General features: G+C 36.0%; 1 protein-coding gene across 1 annotated transcript; it reads right to left on the minus strand.

Moving 5' to 3' along the window:
- Positions 1-25,712, minus strand: LOC148818005 (cadherin-like protein 26). The gene is made up of 17 exons (XM_088937437.1): positions 25,593-25,712; positions 20,852-20,962; positions 19,956-20,105; positions 19,425-19,569; positions 17,494-17,657; positions 16,674-16,805; positions 15,446-15,628; positions 13,534-13,853; positions 12,945-13,087; positions 12,307-12,537; positions 11,513-11,740; positions 9,464-9,582; positions 8,291-8,395; positions 7,814-7,918; positions 6,053-6,139; positions 3,277-3,375; positions 1-2,830 (listed from the first exon to the last, which is right to left on the minus strand). Exons 1-17 carry the CDS (start codon positions 25,644-25,646, stop codon positions 2,624-2,626), a joined length of 2,583 nt encoding a protein of 860 aa, XP_088793563.1. The 5' UTR covers positions 25,647-25,712; the 3' UTR covers positions 1-2,623.
- Positions 25,713-27,666: the final 1,954 nt, after the last annotated feature.

A 27,666-nucleotide genomic window follows, 5' to 3' on the forward strand; every position in this document is an offset into this window, starting at 1 on the left:
GGTATATTTTTATTTTTATTTATATGTATTTGTCCAAACAAATCGACCAATACCTGGTACAAATTTCTCACCAAAACACCAGATTACCCAAAACAAATACCTTATAAACATACACTCATACACAAAAATACCACATAATAGTGCCAACAATGTTTTATTTTCGCCCACATCAATCAAAGGAACTGTGTATGTTGAAGAGTATATCCACATCCTCAAGAGTCTATGAAATTATTCTGGCAGTGAATAATCTAAAGGCTGAATTTTCAAAACCAACCCTCTTGCTGACTGAAGTATTTGTGCTATGGTGTCTCAGAGGCAGAGACATTGTTCATAGCACTATGTTCATCCATTTTCTAACCACCTAAGATAATGCCTATCCTGGGAAGCATTGGGCACAGTGGACAGAATGCCTGTCTACTGCAGGGCACTCAAAGACACAATCACAGACATGCACTCACTCATACCAGGACCAGTTTTCCCAGATGCCTGTTAACCTACCAGTCTGTCTGAGTTTGAATGGGGAGAACATTCAAACTCTATACAGATACTGTAGTACACAAGGGCAGGAATTGAACCCAGGGCCCCAGTCCTGCAAGGCAGCAATCTTAACTACTGAGCCCCCATCCTCTATAGGATGTGCATGTATCTTCACACTTATATCATTCTTTACAAAAAGCAATTGACCCATTCCTGGGATGGATTTGCAACCCTACACTGTCTGAGTTAAAGTGAAGGCAACTGAACAATTTTGGAAACCTCTGTATATACTGTATCTATGTTTGTGGGTCTGTATGTATGAAATTCAATATAAAAATCACAGCTTACATAAAGTATACTGCATTCAGTTACCAAAGATAAGATTTATTAGGCTACCAAAAGTCATCATTTATATCTGGCATAAAATGCTTAATAGCAATTCATTAATGTTCTTCATAATTAACTCTCAATTTTCATTAATCACTTGGCTATTCTTGTATTCTTTTCATAGTACAATACAGTTGCTCATTTGCCCCAGAAGGTTTTTGGATGCATTTATGCAGTTTGCAAAAGAGGCAAAATTAAATTATTTTTAATTTTATTTAAATTTAGAGAGGTATGCAGGTTTCAAGACTCTGTGGTAAATTCTGTTTGTGTCCACTGTCACAGTGCAAAAGTGAATAAATAAAATTTCCTTAAAAGTAAAATCTGAGGAAATGGTAAATGATCTGTAAAGAAGTATACAGTTCAAATTGAATTACCTGAGACATATACTGTATATAAAAAATGACTTCTGCAAATTTAAAACTCATACAATAACATTTGCTGTCACATTTTCTAAATACCATTTGCTGTGGCATATCTTCCATGGTTTTGTTAAGCTGCAGAGATTTTTAATGTATCGAAAAAATATGTTCAATGTTTTTTCTATAAAAATATATTCTTTTCAAAAAACAAGACCTGCTACCTTCCAAGATTTTATCTTCATAAGCATTAATAAAAGACTATATTTACATTTTTAATTTTACAAGGGTTTCCTGTCTTTTTGAAAGGCACTCAGACTTCAGTACCTTTAACTTTCTTTTTAGGAAAGACTAACTCTGGTGAAAAATCAATATTGTAGTAGTGGTCATCTGAAAGTGATAGACATGTTACAATGTGTCACCTATATAGCACCAAAAATTGTGTTCTCTGAAGTACGTGTTTAACACTCTGTTTTAGTGATTCTGTGAAATACTAAAACATTGAAAACACAAGGGAGATTTTTTTTCCAAAATTAATAAAAGGCATAGTTTGATTCAATCGTTCAATTAGAGCAATAACTACAAAAGGAGTGGACATAATTTAAATTATGATACTATTGAAGTGGTGGGATTTACGTATTTTCACAATAAATTACATAATACATTTACATCTTTCAAAATGGAACACAACTGCAAACAATGTAGATAAATAAATTATCTACGTTATCATCTACTGTATATTCTTTCTTTTTAATTGATTTCTCTTAATACATAAATTTAACAGTGTCTGCCACAGCATGGTTTTCTACCACATCTTGACAAAATTCACCTTTCTGACATTATACCAGTAATATTGTATTGTAGACCAGCAAAAAATATTTTTTACAAACTAACGTTTCACTGCATTCAGTGAATGCTTCCTAACACAGAGTTTATTCACTTCAGCGCACTTTATAACTCGTAATAAACTTTTTATATACAGTATTATGGAGGTCATTAACTCCAACTCTGTCCTGTCCAACTCTTCACTGCCTTTTGCAGTTCAAGCAGCATTAATTACACACTTGCTACAAGCCACATAGAACTTATTTTGAGAGATGGAATTTCAAAACGTTTCTAAACAAATTCTTGTTTCTTGTTTGAAAAAAGTCATAATGATCCATGGATTTTCTACCATGTTTGGCAGTTTTAGACCTTTAGTGTTTTCAACACTGATGTGGAGTAGAACAATCCCAATTTTGCTGACTATACACAGTCTATAAAAATCACTCTGTACTTTTATTTAATGTTGTTTTTTGACTCCACATACAGTATATATGTACAGTAAGTACATGAGAAATTTCCATCTGTAATCGAGCTGCTGTCAGATTGGTTGTCTTGATTTCCTCGCCAGTCAGTTTGTCCTAACGTGTTTTAGGAACAGGCATACAAGTAGCAGCAAGATCATTAAACTTTGGTCCCAGGTCATGGAGCTGGTCAGGCACAAACTCCTGTTCATCAATGGAAATGGCATCAAGTTCTGGGTCACTCATGGGTTGTCCTTCATCAGCATAAATGTGAGGGGGATAGTCACGCAGTTCATTGCCATTGCTTTGTAATGAAAGCTTTCGCTGTAAATAAACAATTAAGTACGTTATAATTCTATATAACAGTTCTGCAAAGCAAGTTACTGGTCTAACTAGACTTAAAAAATTATGTTAAAAACCAAATGGAAACTAAAACCTTTACCATTCTCTACCATTAGTAGGATTCAGTTTGTTCTGATATTCCATACGTAAATACCTTATAAACAAGAAGAAAACAGTAAAAACTGCAAACATAGAAACCTAGTTTTAAGTTTATGACAAAGACGATTTTTAGATGGCTTGTACTTAAACATGTAAAAAAAAGGCAGATTGGTAAAACATAATTCAGCGGTTTAAAGAATATAATGTATTTATTTTCTCTATTTCTGGTTGTAAGTAAAATTAATCAGAAACAGAACTTGTATTGGTCATAATCATTGGTTTATATTTGCAATAATCATGAAGAAATGTGCCTTTGTCATCATTCTTACCTCTTTGATGATTGTTTGCAGTTTCTCTTCTCTGATGAAGAGGCCATTGCTTCTCATTCTTGATGACACTGTTGATCCCGTGTGTGATCTCTGCGAACCCTTTGGGACATAAAATTACATCTGAAAGTGAAAAACTGGTACATGTTTTGACATTCTATCGGATTAGAGAGTCTTTTTCATGGCAATTGGAAAGAATGAGCTTGCATACAGTACCCTCAAATATATTGTATGAGATTTGAAAAACTGTGAGAGATATGTTAGAGGGTTAAACTAACATGTACTAAAAAGTTAGTAAAGGTGGAGGTAGTGTGAAGGTACTGTAGGGGGGAAATTATCAACTTTAAAAACAGGTACACACAACAGATACATGATGACTCCATTATTCTCTCTGCTTCATTATTGCACTAGATTATTGGTGCACTTACAGCATTGTAATTGTTATGATTTGAGCATTGTGCTAGTTTTTTGGTGTAGATGGCATATTTGTTACGCCACACCCCTGGAGAACTTGTAATTCTACCTCGCATTACCTCGAAAATTTTCTATCTTCTCGGGTAAGGTAGCTTTTATTAACTCTTTTTTTTCTGGAAGGGCTCTTGAATGTACAACTGCACTCTTAGAGTCACAAGCTCCTGAAATTTCAGATTTTAATCTTTTTCAAGAGACCTTAAGAACGGTATTTCATCACCCCTCCCCGTCTCAGGATGCACCTTCCTGACTGATGGCTTTGAGGCAGGGCAAGAGGTCAGTGGTAGACTATGCAGTGGAATTCCAGGTTATTGCGGCGGAGCTATCCTGGGGTGATGAGGCTTTGATCTTCCTTTTTAAGCAGGGGTCTCGGATGAAATTAAGGGCAATATGTTTGTCTTGCCTCTAAAAGGAAAATCCTTCATGGAAGTGATTTCCTTGGTGATCGAATGGTATGACGGGCTTTGCAGTAGAGGATCACGGAGACAAACAGAACCTTCCTTCACCTACTCCACCTGCCACCCTCGTGCCTCTCAGTTTGACCCCTGCACCTCCCCCCCCAGAACCTATGGAGATCGCACACTCCCGCCTCACTCCACAGGAAAGGGAGAAGCGCATACGGGAGAATTGTTGTCTTTACTGTGGTCTTCTAGGTCATTACCGTTCGGACTGTTCCTCCCGCCCTCCACGGCGCCCCCTGTCTAAACCCAGTCCACAGGTGAGACGCGGTAAACATTTTGGTACCTCTTCTAATGCCTTGTCTGTTCCTGCTTCCCTCTTCTGGGACTCGTCTAAACTTAATCTTCTCACTTTTATCGATTCAGGGGCCTCCCCTTTCCAGACCCCAGCCTCGGCCCTTACCCCCCGGACCATTCATGGACCCCCAGCATTCATTGTAAGTATGATCCTGGATTCTCACTGGTTCCGCGGCAAGTAACAATATCTCATTGATTGGGAGGGCTACAGACCCGAGGAGCGCTCCTGGGTTCCCGAAAAAGGACATGCCGCTGATTGCTTATTTCTGCCGGCGTCGTTCCAATAGATCCTCTGGGGCGTCAGGAGCCGCCCCTGGGGAGGGGGGTAATGTTATGCCACGCCCCCAGAAGACTCGTCATTCCACCTCGCATTCCAGCACGGTTCCCAATGAGCCTATTTAATGCTGCTTCACACTCTCCCCTGTGCTCAGTATTAGGGTTTTTCCTGGCTAGAGCTACTTCCATTTTCGCTGCGACTTACTACTTGGTTTTTGGTTTCCTGACCCTGGTTTGTTTTCCAACTACTTCTCCTGGCTTTGGTTTTGGTACTTTGGTTATCGTTCTGGTTCCGACCCTCGGCTTCCATGCGGCTTACGGCTCCGCTTCTGGTTTTGTACATTTGCACCGGCTTGTTTACCTACAGCTTTCGGACCTTGGATTGCTATATCTACTACGCCTCTGGAGATCATTCTGGTGACCCACCATAGAAGTACTGTGCTAAGAATACTACTTAAACATAAGATGACTAAAACAATATCTTCTGATATGGATATACTGTTAGTATAATAACATTTCCAATATCAAAAGTATAACCGTTTAATTTTCTAAATATATACAGTATGAAAATGAAAATGTCTTTCACTTCCAAAAAACTAAAATCTTACCAGAGACATGCCAGATCTAAACTTCATCCTTTTAATAATCACTGCATTTGAAAGGTTTTCTAATAGAGCAAAGCCCTTTAAACTTTATTAAGATAAAGTGCAGTTTTGATGCCTAATATTAAATGTGCTGGAACAACGTAACATTTTAGGTCAAAACAAAAGAAAATCTGTAAAGGGTTAATGTTTTCCAGTTCAGATGTAAACAAAAATTAAACAATTTTTACTTACAGATTTTGCTTTTGTAAATGTAAATAAAATGTAATGATCTCTGACCTTGTTCTAAACCTTGAAATCTTTTAGTTCTTTTAGTTCTAGACCTTGAAATCTTTTATTATTTTCATACCATACCTCTGGTTTCACTTCTTTTTTACTTAGATTTTATGTACTGTTCTTATGCTTTAATGCACCTGATTTTAGGTGACTTTATGTGACTTTTATGTTTTATTTTGTGTGTGTCTAATGTTCGTTGTACTTCTTATGGGAGAAGAAAATACAAATTCCCACAGTTGTGGACAGTAAAGTATTTATGCACACAAATACTATGAAATACCAAGGAAATAGTAGAAACTGCTCTTAATAACAATAATAACACTTTAATATTTTCAGAACTAATTAATTATGAACTCTTGATTTAAAAAATGTTATTCAGAGTTAAAAGAGAATACCTACCTTACGCATATAATGGTGATTTTGTTGATGCTGTGTATGATGGTATTGATTAATGGTTGATCGATAACTTGGATTTCTGTAAATGCTCTGAAACTGAAACAACAAATAGAAAATCAGCACAAGAAATATTTACTTATGAATTATTGTATAATCTGTAAGACTAGTTTTTGTTAATATCTCATGATTTCAGCAACCGAGCAGTGCTTTTGTAAGACAATCTGTCACGGAAGCCAGAGACAGGAAACCCCTATGCATAGCGGCAGGAACGGAGCAAACATGGGGGTTTGGTCTGGGCTCAAGGTATCGGGCGAAGTTAGAATGAGACATAAGCCCTCAGGTAGCAGACATGGGCTGACCTGGTAAGGCGAGCCTCTCAACAACCGATCTCAATGCCGAGCGAGGAGGATAGGGAGACCCAGAAATATAAAGCCCCAGACAACAAGACACATCGGAAGGAGCACAGGGAAACTAGGAACAGGACAGAGCAGGAGCACCCTCTAGATGTAGAAGGTGTGAAAGTACCCCCCCCTTCAAGGGCGGATTCTGACGCCCAAAAAATAAATGAGCTGCACAGCACTGGGAGGAGGAAAAACCTCATTTAACTGAAAGGAAACCTCTGAGAGTCCACAGCTATGGGCTACCCTCTCCTCCGGGGTAAAAACCTTTATTGAGTAGAGGAAGGAGGGGCCGGGTAGGGTTCCAGGGGAGTGAGACAAAAAAACAGACAAAACTCATAAAAAAGCACGCACAACAAAAAAATACGCCCTGACGGAACAGGGGAACAAACAACACATGAAAATAACTCACAAAAAATAGGGAGACCAGGGAGCATGGAAGCCCAGACAAGAGAGACCAGCGGGCGTGGGAGTCCGGGACAGGGAGACAGCGGGTGTGGGAGCCCAGGACGGGGAGACAGCGGCATGGGAGCCCGGGCAGACAAAACACATAAAAAAACCACACACAAAAATAAACCCTGAAGGAAAAGGGGGACGAACAACAATACTAGGGAGACAGGGAACCAGAAGCTAGGAAAAAGGACAAGAGAGACCAGGACCAGAAGCCAGGGCAGCCAGAAAAACAAAAGCCAGGAAAGAAGAAAAGGGAGACAAGGAACAGAAGCCAGGGTGGCCAGGAAACTGCATGCGGGGTCCAGTGCAAGCTTGGCATTCTATCACCGAAGCCGAGGGCTTGCCGTGGAGAAAGTCCTGCAGGACAGGTGGACCCTATGCGTAGTGTCAGGAACAGAGCAAACATGGGGGTTCGGTCTGGGCTCAAGGTATCGGGCGGTGTCGGAACGAGATATAAGCCCTCAGGTAGAAGAGGTGGGGCGACCTGGTGAGGCGAGCCTCTCGACAACTGATCCAAATGCCGAGCAAGGAGGAAAGAGAGACCTGTAAATATATAGCTCCAGACAACAAGACACACCGGAAGAACAAGTAAAGCACAGGAAAACTAGGAACAGGACAGAGCAGGAGCACCCTCTAGATGTAGAGGGCATGACACAATCATTTGCTGATATCACGATTTTTAAGTTGTCTTCTGTTGAAAACTTATTGTGTACTGGCCAATGAGCTACTGCTCCACAATGTTCTAATAAATGCAGTTAAAACAGTTTGCTGAAGTAGTTGTTAGAAGGGCAGGTGAAATGTTTTACATAGTATTAAGTATTTTTGTAGCTTCTGTCTGTTACAACACTTCTAACTAAATACAATTGGGCATGCAGAGACTTGCATCCCTAGGCATACAGAAATTGATTTGTACCTGATAAGCATTCTTGTTGTGGAATTGTTGATATATACCAAATGCGTTTTGACCGTTCACAGCATCAACCTGAGTGGTGTTGACTTGCTGACCTGTATGGGGAACCTTTATAAAGAAAATAAAGGAAGATTAATATATTGTACAGCAATAAAAAGTTTACATATTCACAATAAATGGAATATTTAAGTAGTTGTTAGAAGGGCAGGTGAAATGTTACCTGGGTGCTTTTGTTGGTACAGTTCAGAAAGAACAAGAACACTTCTCGTACACCTACAGAGACCAAGATTCCTGCACCACTGGTCCTGACTCCAGTTTATCCAACTTTTTTATTTCAGGATCCATTAAAAAAGGTGCTGCCTCCTTGTTTTACATAGTATGAAGTATTTTTGTAGCTTCTGTCTGTTAAAACATTTCTAACTAAATACATTTGGGAATGCAGAGACTTGCATCTCTAGGCATACAAAAGTTGATTTGTACCTGATAAGCATTCTTGTTGTGGAATTGTTGATATATACCAAATGCGTTTTGACCATTCACAGCATCAACCTGAGTGGTGTTAACTTGCTGACCTGTATGGGGAACCTTTATAAAGAAAATAAAGGAAGATTAACATATTGTACAGCAATAAAAAGTTAACATATTCACAATAAATGGAGTGTTTAACCATTTATTACTTTTTATTTGTACATTAAACCCCTGTCGAAAAACACTGCTATCTTCAAAGTACCAAAGTAAGCCATGACATCAAAGCACTTCACCACATTCAAATACATACACACCCTCTTATGTGACTTGCACCTTCAAGCACATAGCTGTGGAGCTGGTAGGCATGCAGGTGAATTAGTTGCTTACAGTATGTCACTCATTATTCAAGCATAACTACAACTTACGATCCCATGTGCCTGAGGGGTATCCATGATTTAAAGGGGCCATACCACACCATGAAAACAGCTGTCAGTTTCACTGAGCACTCATGAATGTTTCAAAAGGACATTTGATTAAAATAACTAGGGTTAACATTTTTTTTATAAAAAGAACATTATTTTTTAAAACTCTGTAGTACAATCCTTTCCCCTTTTTAAACCTGAGTGAAAGAGGACAGTGGTTTTAGCTATAGATAAATTGACATTAGTTAATATAGTCTAATTAATTACTATTTTAGAGCCTTCTGAGACTTTTCCTAACATAGTATTATACACTTCACTTTGAAGTATATTGCTTGTAAATTCAGAGTTTATTTTATATGTTGTGCTGTAAATGATAGAGGAAACATATACAACTCACATACTGTATATAATATTTATACAATTTCAGTTTATGTGATAGCTACAGTATGTTTCACTATTTTTGGTCTACGTACACAATTGTATAGCATATTAACTTTTTACCAACATTACAGTAATGGCTGTAATTGATACTACATAATTAATTTCATTATGGACCTAGTAGAATTTACTTCAAAACAACCCCTTTACTATTTTTTTTTTGCTTGCCTAACTTTCAATAGCCCTTGAAGAGTTTAAAACAATTTAAAAGTGAAATCTGATGAGAAATATTGACTCAATCTGTATTGCCTCATCATAAAATTTAGGTTATTTTCTTTCAGCGCTCACACATGGGCTAAGTGATTATTATAGACTGTTGCCTTACCATGCAGTCAGTTCCTGGAGTTTCTGTGTTGGATGTTAGCAAAGTGTTTCCTGCATTGTCATTAATTAATCTGAATTTCTCTTTCTCGCCAGCAAAAGTTAATGCCAAAAGCAATAACCCTGCAAGCCAAAGAAGGGTGAAATATTAGTTTACTAATGAAATACTAATTGTAATAAAAGAGGAATGAAATCTGTACTATAGGTTTAATTTAGGAGGAAAGGTTTTCTACACATGTACACAACACACAACACGATTTATTTTATTTGTCTCTCAATGTTGCAAAGGGTTTTGTGGCAGCAGGAACCAGTGGCTTCTATTTTCTTTTCTCAAGAAATTTGGTTTAGTAACTAAAACTGGTTATAGCAGTAGCCTGCTGAGTTTAAAGTTTTATGAGAAGCGTGGACAGCCGGCTCACCGTGTACAACCCAATGACATGTAATGGAATTGAGGACACCCGAGTCCTAGCGTTATGGACTGTATCAGAGAGCGATGATATCTGATGGAAACCACTAGATGGTGCTAGAGGCTGTGCTGTTAATGCTTTGAAGTCTTAATGGAATAAGAAGACAGCTACAGTAACATACAGAACATACTGTATATAAAATATGAATCTGAAAAGAATCTTTCTTACTCGGGGAGCAGGTGGGAGGGTTACGGGTTGACATTTTGTCTGTATCTCAAAACAATCAGTGCCAGTATCCCTGAGGGAGTGGCACCTTGTGCTCTTTCAAGCTAATAGTAGCCTCCAGAAAATGTGAGACATATCTGAGGTTACCCTAGAGGTAAACAAGACCTGTGGCTTCTTTTCTTGCTGGAAAAGCCTGTTTTTACCTAGAGAAAAGCAATAATGCTCATTCTGTCCAGTAAAAAAATATATGATATGCTACATAAAGAAGTGGAATTGATAACACTGGTCTTTGGGCCATGGGGACTGAAGAGCGGTGCAGCGCTTTTAATGGGAATTCACAACAGTACCTCTAGTGGTAATGTCAACCAACATTGGCACAGAAAGATAAAGCAAAGAAGTCTCCTAGTTGACCAGAATAGAGGATTACAGTAATGCCTTTGCACTGTAATGTGTGTGAACCACATTTGTTGTTTTCTTGAACTGTGCCTTCTTTTTAATCAAAATATTCAACAAACAAGTTGACATAACAAACACTAGAATGTCTTTGGTGCCAGTGTGGGCCAGCCTTAGTGCTTAAGGTACCTTGAGCCAAGAGCTTTCCTTTCCTGCAAGCCAATCTAAAAGAACTAGCAGAACAATGTCAAGACGACACACAGCAGCATGCCATCAGAAAAACATCATTTTGCTGTTGACAGTTTTTCTCCTGACTTGAGTCCAGTAGAGAAAATGGGGGATCAACCATCAAGAGGAAACATCTGCAATCATTGCGGGAAAAGCTCCCCTAGTTCTGTGGTGAGAAGATCTGTTCTCCATTGCCCATTTCTGTAGACAGTGCTGTATTTCCAGGTACCCACCAATTACTCATAAAACTAGTGCACACCATGTTGCTCCATATAGACCTGATGTGGCTATGTAATGCAGTCACTAAACTTTCTTTAGGACAATCACTTTTGGAGTGCTGGCTACCCCTACAATCCTACTAAAGGGTTTTAGACATACAGAACAAATAAAATAAATGCAAAAGGCATTAAAAGGGAAATAGTTAAAACTTATGCAATGAAGTAAAACAAAACTATGTTTTGCACCTTAATGTTTTGGTGAAACTTTTCGTATTCTTTAAAAATTTGTCAGAATTATCAGTAAACATTTTAAATAATTCTGTAATCAGCTCAGAAATATAATTAGGAATAGTAGGATGTTAACTGCACTCACTTGTGTTTAAAAGTTTAAAGAAAGTTTAAAAATTATCATGCAGAGAAATTGAAATGAGATTGCAAATATGATCCCTATATGACACTATACAGCAACTGGAGGAGCAGACCAGTTAAAACAGAACAGGGGCCTTGAAATATATACAGTACTATGACTGCCAGGAAAAAACCTTATAATGGTAATTATTCTCCAAAAAAACATGATCATACCAAGGAATAGAAATAAAACCACAAAGATGATCCCTATGGCACTGGCTCCCATCTGTGCAGCAGGGGATTTCCGGAATCTGCAGTTTGCTGGTCCTGAACTGACACAGTCACACACCGTCACAGTGAGGTTCTGGACAGAATACTGCTCCTGCTTGTCAAAGATTTTCAAAGACACTTCATACACGCCGCTGAAAACACTACTTTCCTTGATGAGATCGACAGAATACCCTATGAAAAAGAGCATTATTAAATTACATGCATTTTTGCCTTAGATTATAATGATTACTTTAATAGTCTTGCAGTTACCTCAAACACTGATATAAAAACTATATACTGTAATAACTAACTCTTCATTTATTCATTAAATGTTTACTATTACTCATTAAATATTTACTATTAAACATATTTTCATCACACATTTTATAACACATTTTAAAGACACAATATACTGTAAATAAAATTAGATGCATGTTAATATTAAGATCAAGAGGAAGACAGTGGTGAAATGTTCCTCTTCAACATTTTTGTCTCTTTAAACAAAGCCCGTTATATGTTAAGGTCATCAATACCTAATGGTTCTATGAAATCAGAACAAAATTACTCACTGATGATTCCCTTTTAAATAGGATAAGGGATCTTCGTAATCTAAAAAAAGGTTTTGAAAACCATACAAACTATACACAATGGCATTCTCTTTGCTTGATTGTGGTCTGTAAGGTACAGTATATAATGAAGAGATGTACAGCAGTACAACACCTAAATTAAGAAAACCTTTTTAAGTTTTGGGGATTTACCATAAGAAGGTTCCAGTCTCCATTTTCCTTTCATTTCTTTCTCATTGATTAACTGAAAGCGGAAGGGCCCGGAATAGGGATCTGCATCCATATCTATAGCAGTAATAGTGGTATTTGAAGGTCCACCCTCCAAACACATGTCGATAGTGGTATTTGCCACAGTGGGGGTATTGTCATTCACATCTGATAAGTGGATTTTGAGAGTCCCAGTGCCTGTCATGGGGGGATTCCCTGTGTATGTAAGAAGAGGGAGATTTCAGTACTTCATACATCAACTGAAAGCGATTTCTCATTTACAGGGACAACCTTGGAAGCATGTGTACAACAAGAGTGGAATAATTTGAGTGGAATTGCATCACAAGAGTACAATAGCAGTAGGATCTGAACTCACACACCTCCAGATGGGAGGCCCTAACCATTACTTCGCACTGCCAGCTGCTCACCTACCAACTACTCCAACTGATATCTTGCACCTACATTTTAGTTTCCCTCTTTAAAGAGGATTTCTTTCTGAACTACTTTTTACCTACGCCTACGTCTGTTCTCAGGAGAATTGGGTCTATAATTTCTCAGAACGTAAACTAGATAATACTGAAAACTTTTCTCTTAGTATGTTAATTTAATAAACTTAATATTACCTTTATCAATTGCGTATATAACTATTGTGTATGTATTATTCACAACATATGGAGATTCTCTGTCCACCTTCTTTATTGTTTTAACTACACCAGTTTTTGGGTCCACAGTTACCCATCCTGCTGGGTCGTTTCCTATCTCATACCTGTTACAAAGAAGAAGTCCATATTAGTGAAGGAAGATTAATAAGTTCTTCTGAAGACAGCAAGGTACACAAAAATGTCAGTAGGCCTTTCTTCAGTACAATGATGTTTAAAATAAAAAATACTTTAACATACAGCAAATAATATTTAATTTGAAACTTTAAAAAATATCCCCTAAAACTGAACTTCACAAAAATGTTTTCCTTCAACAAAATGTAATTACAAATATCACTTTGATTTACAATAATTTACACCTGCACATTTGTACACAGACATTGTTGAATTTAGTTAACCATTTCCAGAATTGTGAAAATAAAATAATAAATTGTGTGCAAGTGTCAGGTAAAAAAGTCTAGACATTACATTATTAAATAGTTTTTTTAAAACAAGGACGTAATAAATATAAAACCTTAAAAATTCGCAAGTAGTATGATACGTTAGAACATACACAAATTCACTGGATAAGCTATCGTCTTGGTCGACTGCTGTGAATGTCTCCAATACATGTCCAATTTCGGTGTTTTCCACCACATAAACATCTTTAATGCTAGTTTGGAATTCCGGGGGGTCATTGACATCTTCTACGATGACATCCACAGTCTGCTTTATTAGTGGTGGTAGTTGTCCTTTACTGGAATCATAACGTTTCATGTCCACATCCCACAGTGTTGTAGGGTTACGTTTCTTTACAATACATGAAAAATAATCCGCTTCATTCCTCACTGTGATCGACAAGTTCCGTCGTTTACCGCTTTCATAGTCCAGAGACTGTGATACAAAAAAAAGAGGTAGAGGACATTGAAGTGTTTCAAAATAATTCTGCTTAAATTTAGAGTATGTGGAAAATCCAGGGATATCCCAGAAGGAGATTATACAAAAGACCTCCAATTTTAATATGAGCTTTACTGATGCACTGCTTGAGAGGCTGACTGGTTTTTGATTTATTGGAAAATATACTACTTTTTATTTGATTTATTGGAAAACCTACAATCTAAGGATGAAGGTATTTAACACAGTAGATGAACTGTCATCCATTTGTTTACTGGTGTTGTCTTTTTCATATCCAGGTTTAGAATGATCCATGGATTCTGAGCCTTGCATGTCTCTGCAATGCACTGCTGATAAAAGCCTCTTATGAGCCTCTCTGATAAATGCTTGTTCACATAGTGTAACTCCAGAAAATAATCAGTTAAGCCTCAGTGTCAACCTGTTTATACATCTTTCAGTTAGCCTGAACACACAGATGACAGTCTGAAAAACTGAGGATCCTCAGTTTTCTTTGCCTTGTCCATTCTAACATTGCACTGAGTTCTGTAGTTCTTATTATGTGTTTCAAATGTTGAGCTACTCAGCTGTAATCTGGGGTCAGCAATTTGAAGTTATCATTGTTTGTCAGCTGCTGGTGGAAAAAGAAGTGTTTTTCTTTCAAATGTTTTGTTTTTCACCCATAGGTAAACACAAATGCATGGAAGGCAACCTCTCACACAGGATGCTTTCTTGCAATATTGCTGTTTTATAAAAAAAAAAATCCACTACTTGTTTGAATGGTGTCAAGGCATGGTTTTAACACCTTTAGGTATCTACATTTAGCTATCTAAATTAGGGTGTCCAATTCTTATCCTGGGTCAGTAATACAAAAAATAAAATAATCTATTTATGATCTCTCCAAAGTGGATGAATGGATTAATAAGAAAAGGTCTCATCAGTTTCTCCAGCAATACACAAAGGAGAGCTTGGAGGCTAATTAAAGATGATATGATTATGGCATATGGCCATATGCCATAAAAAGGAAATAAGAACAGCCAGCCAGGAAAAGAACATTGTATTTGTATAAAATCTAACCTAAAATAAGATTTGTAATTGGAAAAGAAAGGGTATAATGCATTGGAAATTTCAACAACTCTCATAACTACGTCACTGATATCGTTTTGACCAATGAAAATGTCAGAAATGTGCCAATTGCTACATGGAATATACAAGCGTCAGCATGCGTAGGCTGCAAAGGAACAGGTAACAGGTTTATTCCATGCTGAAAAGAAAAGAAAGGAAACACAACATTTCGGCTGTGGAGACTTCTTCAGGTGAACGCTCGACAGTCGAAACATGTTTCGTATTTTAATAAAAAACATTTTAAGCTGTGGTAATTAGAGTGTACCATGTACAGTAAATGGATTCGAATCTGGTTTAAGTTTAGTACACAAACAACTGTAGTAAGAGAGGAAGCATCTGAGCTAAAACCTTATAGAAAGTGCATCCTACTAGAATTATTATTTTTCATTAATAATATCAAGTTTATATAGTATATAATAGAATTTATGATAGAAAAATAATGTTGTTATTAAAGAAAGATCCAGTCTTACCTTCACAACAGTCAAGATTCCATCATTAGTCTCTGGGTCAGTTATTATCTGAAAATGTCCATCTTTGTCCCCTTCGATGCTGTATTTTGCTTTCCAGGCAGGAGTGGGCTTTGTGTCTTTGTCATTTACTTGTATTCTGAGAACTGTCACTCCTTCATCCCTCTCCTTCACTTTACCAGAAGCCTAAAACACAAAACAACAAGTGTGTAAAACATGAGCCCACAGTTGCACTACTAAATCTAAACACGGTATTATGTATCTGAAATCTCTTTTCTTAAACATTGTTTTACCTTAGAAGAGAAAATACTGTAATTGTTATATCTTCCTTTTGTTGAGTGGGAAGGGTACGCATGAATGCGACAGGTCTGATTTGCAATGAATAGAATTATGAGTTTTATGTCCTGATTTTTAAAAGTTGAAAGGTCTAGTAATAATGCAAAACTGGTAAAGTTACCCATTTATGCTAATTTTCAGAATATGATAGCGTTCACTTAATTATAATTTTAACATAAAGGAATTAGCTATCAACACAGCTGATATTAAGCCTTGGTTTATTGGAGAAAATAGTCCCTTCCCATCTTCTGTGACCAGGATTCCCTGTGTTTGGCGCACAAAGTGGTCATGCAAGTTGATGCTGATAATAAATGATTTTGCCATGGTAAAGCATACTGCACTACAGTTCTTCTGTTACAAATGGACCTTTTTCATGTGGTGGGATTTGCTTTTTTTCGCTCTACCTCTGCCTGAGTGTTCCTGTCCTGTCTTGCCATGGTAAGGTGTGAACTACTAGGCTAAGTCTGATTACTAACACTACCAGGCATCCTAAATTTGTGTAATCATCCATCTGTCCCATCCATTTTCTAATATACATTATATGATTTGTATGACCTGTATGTACAATTAGCTTGATAGTTCAGTGCCGCAGTAGTGGACATCCATCCATTTTCACAGCACTTTATCCAACAGGGTAAACCTTAAGGGCACAAGGCAGGATGCACCCTGGATGGGACACCAGCACACGCATACAGACACACACTCTTGCTATGGCCAGTTTTCCCAGAAGCCAATTAACTTACCTGTTTGTCTTTAGATTACGGGAGGACACAAGAGTACCTGGAGGAAAACCTCAGGAAAGCTAACCATTGTGTTACCAGGCCACCCTTGTGTAATCTAAATTTGGAATAATTATTTTAACACGTAACTTTATAGCTTAGAGCAGACCACTCACTTTTTGATTAAGAAGGACTGGGAGATTGTTGTTATCATCTTCCAGATTTAAAACAACCGTTGCAGAGCTTGAGAGACGCACTTTTTCGCCTTGGTCTTTTGCTTCAACAATGATGGTGTATTGCTGGGCTTTCTGAAACAAAATATAGAGCAGTTCATGATGAATGAGACCATAAAATTACCATAAACTTAATGTGTAAACTAGGTGGAATTTATACAATCCGTGTATTCTCTTTTTTTTCAAACAGTTTCCACAGATGGTCTGAACAGCTTAACTGCATTATAGATTTCTTGCTAACAGACTGTGTGCATGAAGACGTGTGAATTGACAGAAAGGAAAATCACATATATATTATTTCTAACTGCAAAATTAAAATAGTGCATTTTTTTCATACAATGATACTGGTGTCCAGTTTATAATTCAATTGTCAATTTCAAACTGTAGTTGATCATTGCTTATTCTCTGCTCTTCTACACAAGATCTACACAAGAATCCCACTTTTCTTGTTTGCATGGTGTTCATGGAAAAAATAAGCTGCTTTTGTGAAAGTGGGAAAATGTACATGTAATTTAAAAAAGATAACAAGTACATGTGTTTTTAAGAACATATTTAATAAAATTATCAAGTAATGGAATATGCACATTATTCTTATCCTAATAACATCATAACCTACATAAAATGCACATTAAGTTTAAGTACAAGGAAAATAATGGATCACTTTACTAAAACAAATTAAATTAAAACATTAAAAATTAAAAATTTGTGACACAAATTACACAAAAATAAGTAAAATTGTAAGTAATTGAAGTAGATCATTTACCTCATAGTCCAAGCATCCTTTGAAGGAAATCTTGCCATGAGTATCAATGTAGAATTCTGCATCTGTTTCTCTGGGAATAACTGAAGCAATTCTATAGGAGAAAGTTGAATTTTTGGTGTTTGGCTTATCATCATCTCTGGCTGATAGAACAATCAGAGTGTTCTCTTTAAAAAAAAAATATAGGAAAGCAAAATTATCCCAGTGAATAAAGGTGCTATTTTATATATTATATACATATTTTATATATGTAGCTTGGCAGGAGAGTGAAGAAGAGCAAATTGCTACAGACTTGGACCAGAATTTCCAGACTACAGATGTGATTAGTAAAAATATTGTGGTGAGAAACATGTGCAGTAAAGTAAAGCACTAACCACCCCCCCCCCACTGGTTGCAAAATAATGGTTAAATTTAATCATTTTGACCATGACCATGTCGCAACTCTTTGCTTTGGTTTTATGGATTTAAAAAAAATGTTCACAAGAATTTCAGAGCTCAAGACTCTTGGAATGTGCCTTTCATGTGACTCATATGGTATATTGAAAACTGCATATAATTCATGTTGAATTTGATGTTCATACAGATGTTAGTGGATGGCTACTACTGCTATCCCATTCTTTGAAAGATAGACCTTTAAGCTACAGGACATGTGGTCATTGTTGTTTTTGTATGGAAGTGTGCGCTGTGAAAGAAATGGCGTCAAATGTTCATGGATTTCTTGTACAATGAGTATTAGAGTAAGGTCCCACTTATTATTCCACAGTGATGTGATGGGTAATTTAAACATTTCAAAGATGACCCAGATGCACAATCCATCTAGAATCAGTCTTTGACATGGAAGTCACAATAAGGTTTCATCATCAAAGCAACATCGGGTCATCAACTGTGATCTAGAGTAGTTCTTCTGGACAATGGTGATGAGAAATTAATTAATCACTTTGTTCGTGAATTAATGCATTTTAAGAACTCAGGTTACAAGAGTATGTAAAAAATATCTTCTAGAATTTAGAGGGGGCTGTAGTGAAACAATTACATATCATGGAGAACTGCAGTACTGCAGTAACCCACTCCAGACTAGCTGACCTTGCTGTGTAAAGGTATCTGCAAAATGAGGAATGTTGACACTTGCTCTGCTGCTTCGCTAGTTCACTCAGGCATCCATTTGTCACAATGGGTTTGTGCACCTGAATCATTCATCGTACAGCTCTGACATGCACAACATTGGAAGTCTGGTCTGTATAGTTTATACTATGAGTCAAATAGATGCAGATGTTCACAAATAAAGTGGACTACGCTAATTATTTGAGCTATATGAATATAATTATATCATTAATTTCTTTAGATATGTGATTCCATATTATATTCCCTATTAATCAAATTCTAAAAAGTATGCGATAACGAGTACTGTGTGTTGTTTGCCGGGCTACATAATATTGAGCGAATTTAAACATGCAACGTAAAGAGATTAAATGAAGCAATCGTTTCACTAGTAACCAATGCACCACGAGTGCCGCCTGTCGGTCATTTTAGCCAGCCAATCACGTACTGCAGTATAACAAGCTAATCTGCAGATAATTTCGCGCGGTACGGAGTTTTACCGCGCAATTTAAATGGCTGCATCTGTATATATTCAAAAGAGGTCAGTAGAATTCTAGGACAAATGGGCTGCATGTGTTGAGATCAAGTATGATTAAACTGAGAGATAAATTGCTGTTATCTTGTTTCTGTACCTGAGTTGCAAAACTTTTTGAATGTCCCATTCTGTATTTATATCACCTTTAAAATTTCAAATATTTTTTAATACAGTAGTATCATAGACATTGTGTAATGATTTTATTTCCTGTTAAAAACATGTACTTAAAAACATTTTATATGCATTATATAGAATGTATATAATATAAATTGAATAGTATATCACTATAAGGAATCATTACCTTGAGCCATAGATTCTTTAATAGTAATTTCATAATGTTCCTGTTGAAAAGTTGGTGGGTGGTCATTTATATCCAAAATTGAGATCTCAACGCCAAGCCGGGTATCCACAGCACCATTGGTAACATTTTGAGCCTGAAATGTTAGCTATGCAGATGTGAGAAGAATGAAAACATATCAAATCCTGTTTCAGCATCAGTTCAGCATCAAAATCTCAGTTTAATGTGTAATTTTGCACTTGAAGCAATCAAGAGACTAGATTAAAGTGCTAATGATGTGATACTCTGTGATGGCAAAATAACAAAAGATAACTGTTCACAGTGCATTTTATAGGGACTAGGAACACTTTTCTTTTCTTCACAAATGTTAGCTGTTTTCAATTTAAAAACCTGCTGATATCTGGAGACCAGGGTCCTGAGCTGATGATAGAACAGTACTTTGGAAACATAATGGTTCACACTTGTTTATAACTAGACAGTTGATTAAGTAATGCACTTATTTTTATAGTCTATGAATAATTATTATTTGCTCACCTTCAGTTTATCGTATTGCTCATAATCTACAGGTCCCAACACAGTAATGACGCCAGTGTGTTGATCAATTCGGAGGATTCCCTTTGGGTCTTCATTGACCCCACTGCCAAGCAACTCAAATGTTACGAGATATGTACGGTCCAGCTGAATCTACAAAGCAGGGTAACAATGATGAGTAGAAGTAAATAAAACTCATTTGGAGGAAAAATAATGAATATGCTAATTATGAGTCTCCAGATTTGGTAAGGTGATTATCGATAAGTACTGTACAGTAGTACTTAAATAATATACTAGCATATACTGTACTGTTAAAAAGCACTTACACTTCTAAAAGGTTACATGAAAACTTAAAGTCAGTGACTGTGAATTAGTAGGTCATTGGGAAATTTCAATTAAATTGATAAAATTGAATGTATTCCAGACAATTATATAATAAAATACCTTTAATTTTAATATCTTATTTAATATCTGACATTTACAGTATATCTTTGCTGCACACAAAATTATGAAATAAAATTAGAAAGATGAAAGATTTAAACTAAATTTTGTGATTTAGTTTAAGTACAGAAAAAAAATGAAAATGCAAAATGAAAATCAATAGTTTTGCACAGGTAGTGATTACGTTTCCTTTATTTCTTTGTGTGCTGGTGTCAGTATGACCTGTGGCAGACATGAGGGAATATGGCAATAAATCAAATGTACTCTTTTTGAAATAATCGTTTGATCTACACATAGAATCATTTGAGAGACTGTACATGGTTGATGGCTTCTTATTTTATTTTATATTAGTTAGTCATTAGCCATTAGTTAGATGGCTGTTTGATAAAGGCTGTTTCTGAAAAGGTTATCACCTTATATATAGTTTCAGTTCTCTTTTTCACTTGCTATGTACTTACAGTCCCCAGAGCATATGGAAAAGGACCTGGATTTTCCTCCTCAATGGAAAATGAATCAACGATCCAGGCTCGTTTCTGACGACTATGAATGTTTTTTGAATCAGTGGCATCCTACAGGGGTTGAGAAAAAAGATTAAAAGATTCTACAGTCAAAGCAAACAGAAACAGTACCGGTATCTAATAAGTACTATATGCTGTAGACATTAACATAATTTGTTATAGGCTAGCAACAACTTAAAATATATTCAAAACATGTGTTGTGCATTTATTGAAATTTGTTAAAAAATACTGCCATGGGGAATGGTAACATTTAATGTTACTTTCATACTCATTGATCACATGAATACTAGGAAAAAAGACAACCATTTACATTTAAAAAAAATGAAAGGGACAATAATTAGTATAACACAACATCAGGATTAAAGTTATACTAAATAACAAAAACAGCAGTGACACCAAATGTTCAAGCAATGTACACCTGTCCATTTAGAATGTCTCAAAGTCCTAGCAAGCAATTAAAACTTTTATATATAATTTACTGGAAGCCTTTATTTAGCTCATAAAAAGTGTCTAAGCATACAGATTTATATTTATATTATTTTCTGTCGAAACTGGAAAGCATGAATGAAAATGCATCTAAATACTTGGGCATCAGATTTGATTTGTTCCACTGTACAGAAATCACAAATCATTTTCCATTATTTTGTATGTCATGGTTAAAAGGTTCCTTCAATACAGTGCACTTTAGTAAAGCAATATGTTCACATTTAAAAGGCTTCTCAGTGCACAAAGCTAAAAATGACGTTGCAACAAGCTTTTCATTATAGTCCCCTATGACTAAGATAATGATAGGTTGCTTTTAATCCTTCTGTATTTCAGGCAATGAGGATTAAAACTTGGAAGCCTTTATGTAGTTCAGAGGAAGTGTCTTAAGAACACAGATTTGTAATTTTTAATCATGGAATAATTTTCTTGTTGCTTCAGGGAATCACTAATGAAAGCACGTGAGGGTATGGCTAAATCTTGTGAATCAGCCAGTAATAGAAATGACTGATTCTTTATTTAGCTGACTGTATATGTATCATAGCCATTATAGCCAACATGCATATCTGATTGTAAGAGGGTTAACAAATACCTTGAATGTTAAAAACAGTCAAATTTAAATAAAGGGCGCAGCAGTGTATATACCATAGTTGTGTATATAATGCATATCATTGGATTGTTATTAGTTATGTAGTAGTTATGTAGAGTATAATATAAGTTTGAGTAATCAGCTGCATCAAAATACATAGGCTGCAAAGGAGCAGGTAATTGTTCATTCCATCCTAAAAGGTAAAGAAAATACAGTTTCAGCTGTGGAGTCTTCTTCACACCTGAAAAAGTCTCTACAGACAAAATGTTTTTCTTTTTTTAAATACAGTGTCATGTGGAAGTTTGGTCAAACAAGACTTTTGGCCAATATCATGCACTTTGTTGTTCTGAACAACAATTGTTAAGTTTATTTATATATATACTGTATATACAATATACTGTAAGAATTCATATACTGCATACTGTATGTACAGAGAGCCTTAAAGGCAAAGTGAATAGAAAAAGGAAGGAAGGATTACATAAAAACATGCTGTATTTTTCATAATAACATTCAAACCTATCAGCTGATAGGTATTAGAATAAAACAAAACAAAACTGAGACTACAAAACATATTTTCTTTATCTTATTCAGTAGCTGACTTTTATTTTCAGGATGTTATCAGGTAATTTGCAATTGATTTAATAAGGATTTAGCTATTTATGCTTTTGGTTTCGACGCAACTTCAGAGTCTTCCTCTTGTCTTAAGGTGTCTGGCTTTTCTCAAGCCAGATGGTCACACCCTAGTTATAGTATAAAAAACAGAAATACATTTAAAAAATTTCCCTTTTAAGCTTTTAGAATGTGTGCAGAGCAGTGAAAATAAAACTCAATATCTTTATGATGAAGGCAGTAAGGGGGTATCATACAGTATATGGTCTTCATAGTCCGACACATTTCCATTTTAGAGTTAAAAGGTTTTACATAGTCCGACAGTGATTTAGAATAGGATTTAGTGTACTTAAGTCTTAACCTCTGTGTTCCTGTACATGATAATATTCTTAATGCTATATTACAGTTAAAAAAGGTCAGATAAGTAAAGACAATTATCAGGTGAAGTTAAATGCATTTGTGATCAATGTGTATTAAAGATTGTCAAGTTGTATTATATCTTTTATCTCAGCTGTATAAAGCTAGTTTTAACAGTTGAAAGCACTAGTGCAGGCTTGAGTAAATTATAACATATATAATATTTTAATATAGTGTAACTCCTGATTATGTCTAAGACGTTTAAGACTTTTGCATAGCATTTCATAATGGTCTAAATCACTAAGCTAGTTTTTCTGTATAAACAGCAAATTTCACAACCTTAATATCATTAATTAATTAATCTTGACTGCTGATGCTACAACTGGCCAAAAGCTGTAGCAACATAAATATTACACATTATTCACTGCTGAAGATATACACTTCTCTTAACCGTTAAAGTTATATTTGTGAACTTTGTGAGCATTTTGAGCAATATTAACTTTCCAATGAAAGCATAACTTATTGCTCTATATTAAAGGTTTTGTTTTTACACATTATATGATCATAATTCTAATTCAATGGTTGAAACATTCCAGACAAAACAATTTTGATTTCAAAATTTTTAACTTGTATACAGATTTGTATTCAACGCAGTGCTACATCTCTTCATCTTTGCGTGAATTCATTACCCTGACTCTGTTGTTACAAATATTACAAATGGTGTTGTTACAAAATGATAATGGAAAAAATAAACTGCTTTTATGATTCATAAAACAGGAACTCTAAGGCAGCATTTCTTGTTATGCCTATTCAAATTAGTTAAGAGGATACAACACCTACAGTAAAATTGCATATAGCACATTAATAGGTCTGTAATGCATGGATTTTATTTCTATTCTCTGTGTTTTTTAAGTCCTACATTCTGTTTCTCGGAGTCATAATACTGTAAGTGCCTTTAGCTATTCTCTATCTCAGAAGCAGGCTGAACAATATATATTCTATGCCTAAAAGCTGAGCAGCAACCTTTAATGATTAATGGCACTAATCCAAGAATCTTTTATTCTCTCACAAGACCTAAATGCAATAGAGCGGTTTTATGCAAAAACCATGCAATAAACACGTTATGAACGATTTATAGTCTGCCTTTGTCAGTGAAATATGTAGAAAAGAGTAAAATTGTATTATCTGCCTTAGGGAAGGTGAAGAGATATGCTATTACAATCTGCATGTTTGAACTTGATAAATTTCAGCTGCAAGTTTTGGCTTCACATAATCTGCAATTGTGTGAGTACATTTTTTAGCTTTGTGACAGTTTTTTTGCATTTTATTTGAGCAGTAAAACAAAATTTCTTGATAAAATAATCTACCTGAAACTACTATGAAATGTTTTTTTCTGTTATATTGTTCTATCATATCCTTTTTTCGTTCTGCATTTTTGTTTTCTAAAGTGAAAAAAACATTTAGAATTTCACATGAAAGAATGGCCTGTAAATTGCATAGTAGAAATTTTGTAAAAAGCAATAAGCAAACAAGGGTGAATTATTAGAATTCACACTGATGCATTATTCTGTATAAAAACACAAACTTTCTGATCTGAGGTTTTGGACTATCTGAGGTCTGATCTCCTCACCACCACCACCCCCAAGCACAACCCCTCCTTTTTCAGTCATATTTCTCATCTGCATTATATGCCGTTTGACATTTGTGCCTTGGATCAACCTTGTTGTGAAAGGTGCTATATAAAAATACAATTAATTTAATTGCTTTAGTGTGCAAAAAGTTTAGTTAATCCATCCCTTGGATACAAAGCGAGAAAGGCCATTGATTGCTAACTGCGAAATGACGATATTACATACAGTATCATTACATTTCTAAATATGGAAATATAAAGAAATTAATGTACATAAGAACACAAGAAAAGTCAATGACAGGAACAGTTAGGGTTGCCACATACAGTACCACAGTATTTTTACCCTGACCTCTCTGACTCTCAGCTCCTGTGTTTAGGTATTACCTGTTTGTTTTCAGGATCACACCCACACACATCTCACCCGAGAAAGCAAAAGAGTTACTTAAGAATTGAAAAGGTGACACATATCCCTATAAGAGATATAAGAGATTCTATTACAGAGTCACGTTTGACATGATGGCTCTCAGTGTGTTTGTCTGCACAGAGTTTCTGTGGAAAACTATTCCATTACTATGCCTTTTAATTTCTCCAGTCATGTCCCAGAAGCTCTGTTCACTACACTAAGCCTCCAATTTAGTGTGTAAACTTAAAATTTAAAATGGTACTGGGATTAACCTTATTGGTTCACTGCAAAATGTGGAATCCTTTGTCCTTTGATTTTTTTTTCTTGAGAATAAAAAGATTAAGTTGCTTCAGCCTGTTCTCATAATACACTTTCTTAAACCCTGGAATGAATAGTTAAAACTTCGCAATCCCTTTTGTAAAATGACAACCAGACCTTGTCACTGTGCTCCAGACACAAATACTACACAACATCCTTCTAGCATGAAGTAACAAGTTTCACTTAATTTGATGTTTATTTTTTTAGAAATGTTATCACTTTTGAGACACACTAAAGCTTTTACAACCAGTGGGAGTGGCAGTCAAGCAAAAAGAGCCATAAATATACTTACTATTGCAGCTAGCAGAAGAACTGTGAGGGCAACCTTCATATTGAAACCAGACATGGTTCACGGGTAATCCAACAGAAAAAGCTATAGGTTTTGATGTTCTCATTCCCTTGTAACAAGCACAGCAGCTGTCAAGGGCTTGACTATTTAAGAGTAAGAAGGTGGGTTCCAGAAAATGACCCTCTGATGTCATCTAAACCAGGAATTGCCACAGGCACGGCAGTCAAATATACTACCATGTGAGCACAGTTGCAGCACACAGAAGTAGGTGCTCCACAGAAATGCAAGGACAAAAACAACTCACTTGGTTAATCGCCAGAAGTATTTATGATTTCTTTCTATTGTTTGATGTTGTTTTGTAGTTTTGAATGAGCTAGAGAGTCAATATCCAGCAGATTGAGAGCAGTATCCAGGAGATTGAGTGGCCTTGAGGCTGCAGAGCACTGGGCAGTTTTTTCACAAAAGAAATCACGGAAGAACAGTCTCTAAGGCAAATGTTTGTTATTGGCAATGACACTGAGATTCTGGAAACTAGAACGTGTATTAGATTAGCAACATTTAATATGTAAAAAAAGCAAAAACAATATTTTCTTTTTAAGTGGTAAAGGTATACAGTTGTATCACTGGTTCTAATAGAACAGTTTTGACATATCTGTTTTGGGTGCACTTTACAATACGAATTTAAAAAAAGAAATAAAAAATACAAATATATGCATTTAACATGGAATATGTTATTACCTGATTAGTAAAAATAATCTGATAATTCCTTACTGATTTTGCTTGTGCACTGAAATGATTAACCCCTATGTAGGTCTGTTGTTTTTTTATGTGGAGCGATCAGCTTCAGAATAACTAAAACCCAGGGTGCAGCTGCCCTCAGTGGTAGAGTGTGAAGAGAGTCAGGTTTTCTGTTGTAATACTGGGACAGCAGATGAACACCTGACTACTAAGGAATGTCAAATACCTGCATTCTCAGGAGGGTTTCAAACAGAAGGCTTATTCCAGTTTATCCCAGTAGGCTCAATCAGACATAATGCAATACAGCAGTGGGAAGAGAAGGCCTTCCTTTATAAAAAGCAGTTCTGGGATGGCTTGGCTAACAGCATTGTGTAGCTGAAGTTGTTTGGGTTGAGAAATACAAACCTTAGGTGTAACATTGGTGTCTCAGTATTTAAAAAGATCTGATAGACTGGGAGGAATACTGGAATCATTTGAATCAGGTCTCTCTAGTCCTTTAAAGAATGTAGTGAAATAAACGACTGGTCTGGAAGTCATGGAGAATCCCCAAAGAAAAATATACTGCATGTTCTGTACATGGTTTTGAGGGATTTTCTTTCAGCGATCTAGTGGCCTCGTCCCTGAGCTTTGAGGTTCCAGAGTTCCACAGGCTTTGTCCCTGAGCCTCAAGGTTCCAGACTTCCACTGGTCTCATCCCTGAGCCTCGAGGTTCCAGACTTCCACTGGTCTCGACCCTGAGCCTCGAGGTTCCAGACTTCCACTGGTCTCTGTGTGCAAAAACTATTAATATTTTAGCAAAGCAGGTTAAATTCAAATCTGCATCTTAACTGTTTAATCACTTCTGAGACTTTAACAGTTAATTATTAAAGGATTTATACAAAAATTAATTCACTTCTTTTACTTCAACACAGGGCTGTTTACTTGTAAAATATTATTTGCGTAGCTACATTATAATTAATTCCTACATCACATAGTATTAATGGTGACATTTAACCTTGTAAAAACAGAATAATTGGTAGTTGTGTAGTATTTAGTGCTTTAAATATAAAAAAATAAATGAGACCTGCCAGCAGGAAGATTAGCAAGAAATAAGGTTTTATTTAGGATTTAGTGATAATATCTTATGAGGGTAAGATAACATTCCTGACATTCGACATTTAATAATGAAACAGAAAAGAACCTGAAAGAAGGCTACTAATCTTCTTAGCCTGTGGCATGACTGTTGGGCTTTTCATAAACTGCACACGGATTACAAAGGAACAGTTGTAGCTACCCTGTTCCTGTTTTACAAGAAAAAGCAATAAAAGTAAAGTCTCACATGCATAGACATTTCACATAG

The sequence above is a fragment of the Atractosteus spatula genome, chromosome 19 (assembly GCF_055471065.1).
Source record: "Atractosteus spatula isolate fAtrSpa1 chromosome 19, fAtrSpa1.hap1, whole genome shotgun sequence".
In the NCBI taxonomy this organism is placed as follows: Eukaryota; Metazoa; Chordata; class Actinopteri; order Semionotiformes; family Lepisosteidae; genus Atractosteus; species Atractosteus spatula.

Excerpts from the sequence above, each read along its gene's own strand:
- LOC148818005 (XM_088937437.1), bottom strand. The coding sequence starts at position 25,646 with ATGTCTGGTTTCAATATGAAGGTTGCCCTCACAGTTCTTCTGCTAGCT. Across the intron at positions 11,741-12,306 it reads GAGACTGGAACCTTCTTATG|GGTATTCTGTCGATCTCATC; the intron begins GTAAATCCCCAA and ends TCTTTTTCATAG. Across the intron at positions 3,376-6,052 it reads ATCACCATTATATGCGTAAG|GGTTCGCAGAGATCACACAC; the intron begins GTAGGTATTCTC and ends TATGTCCCAAAG.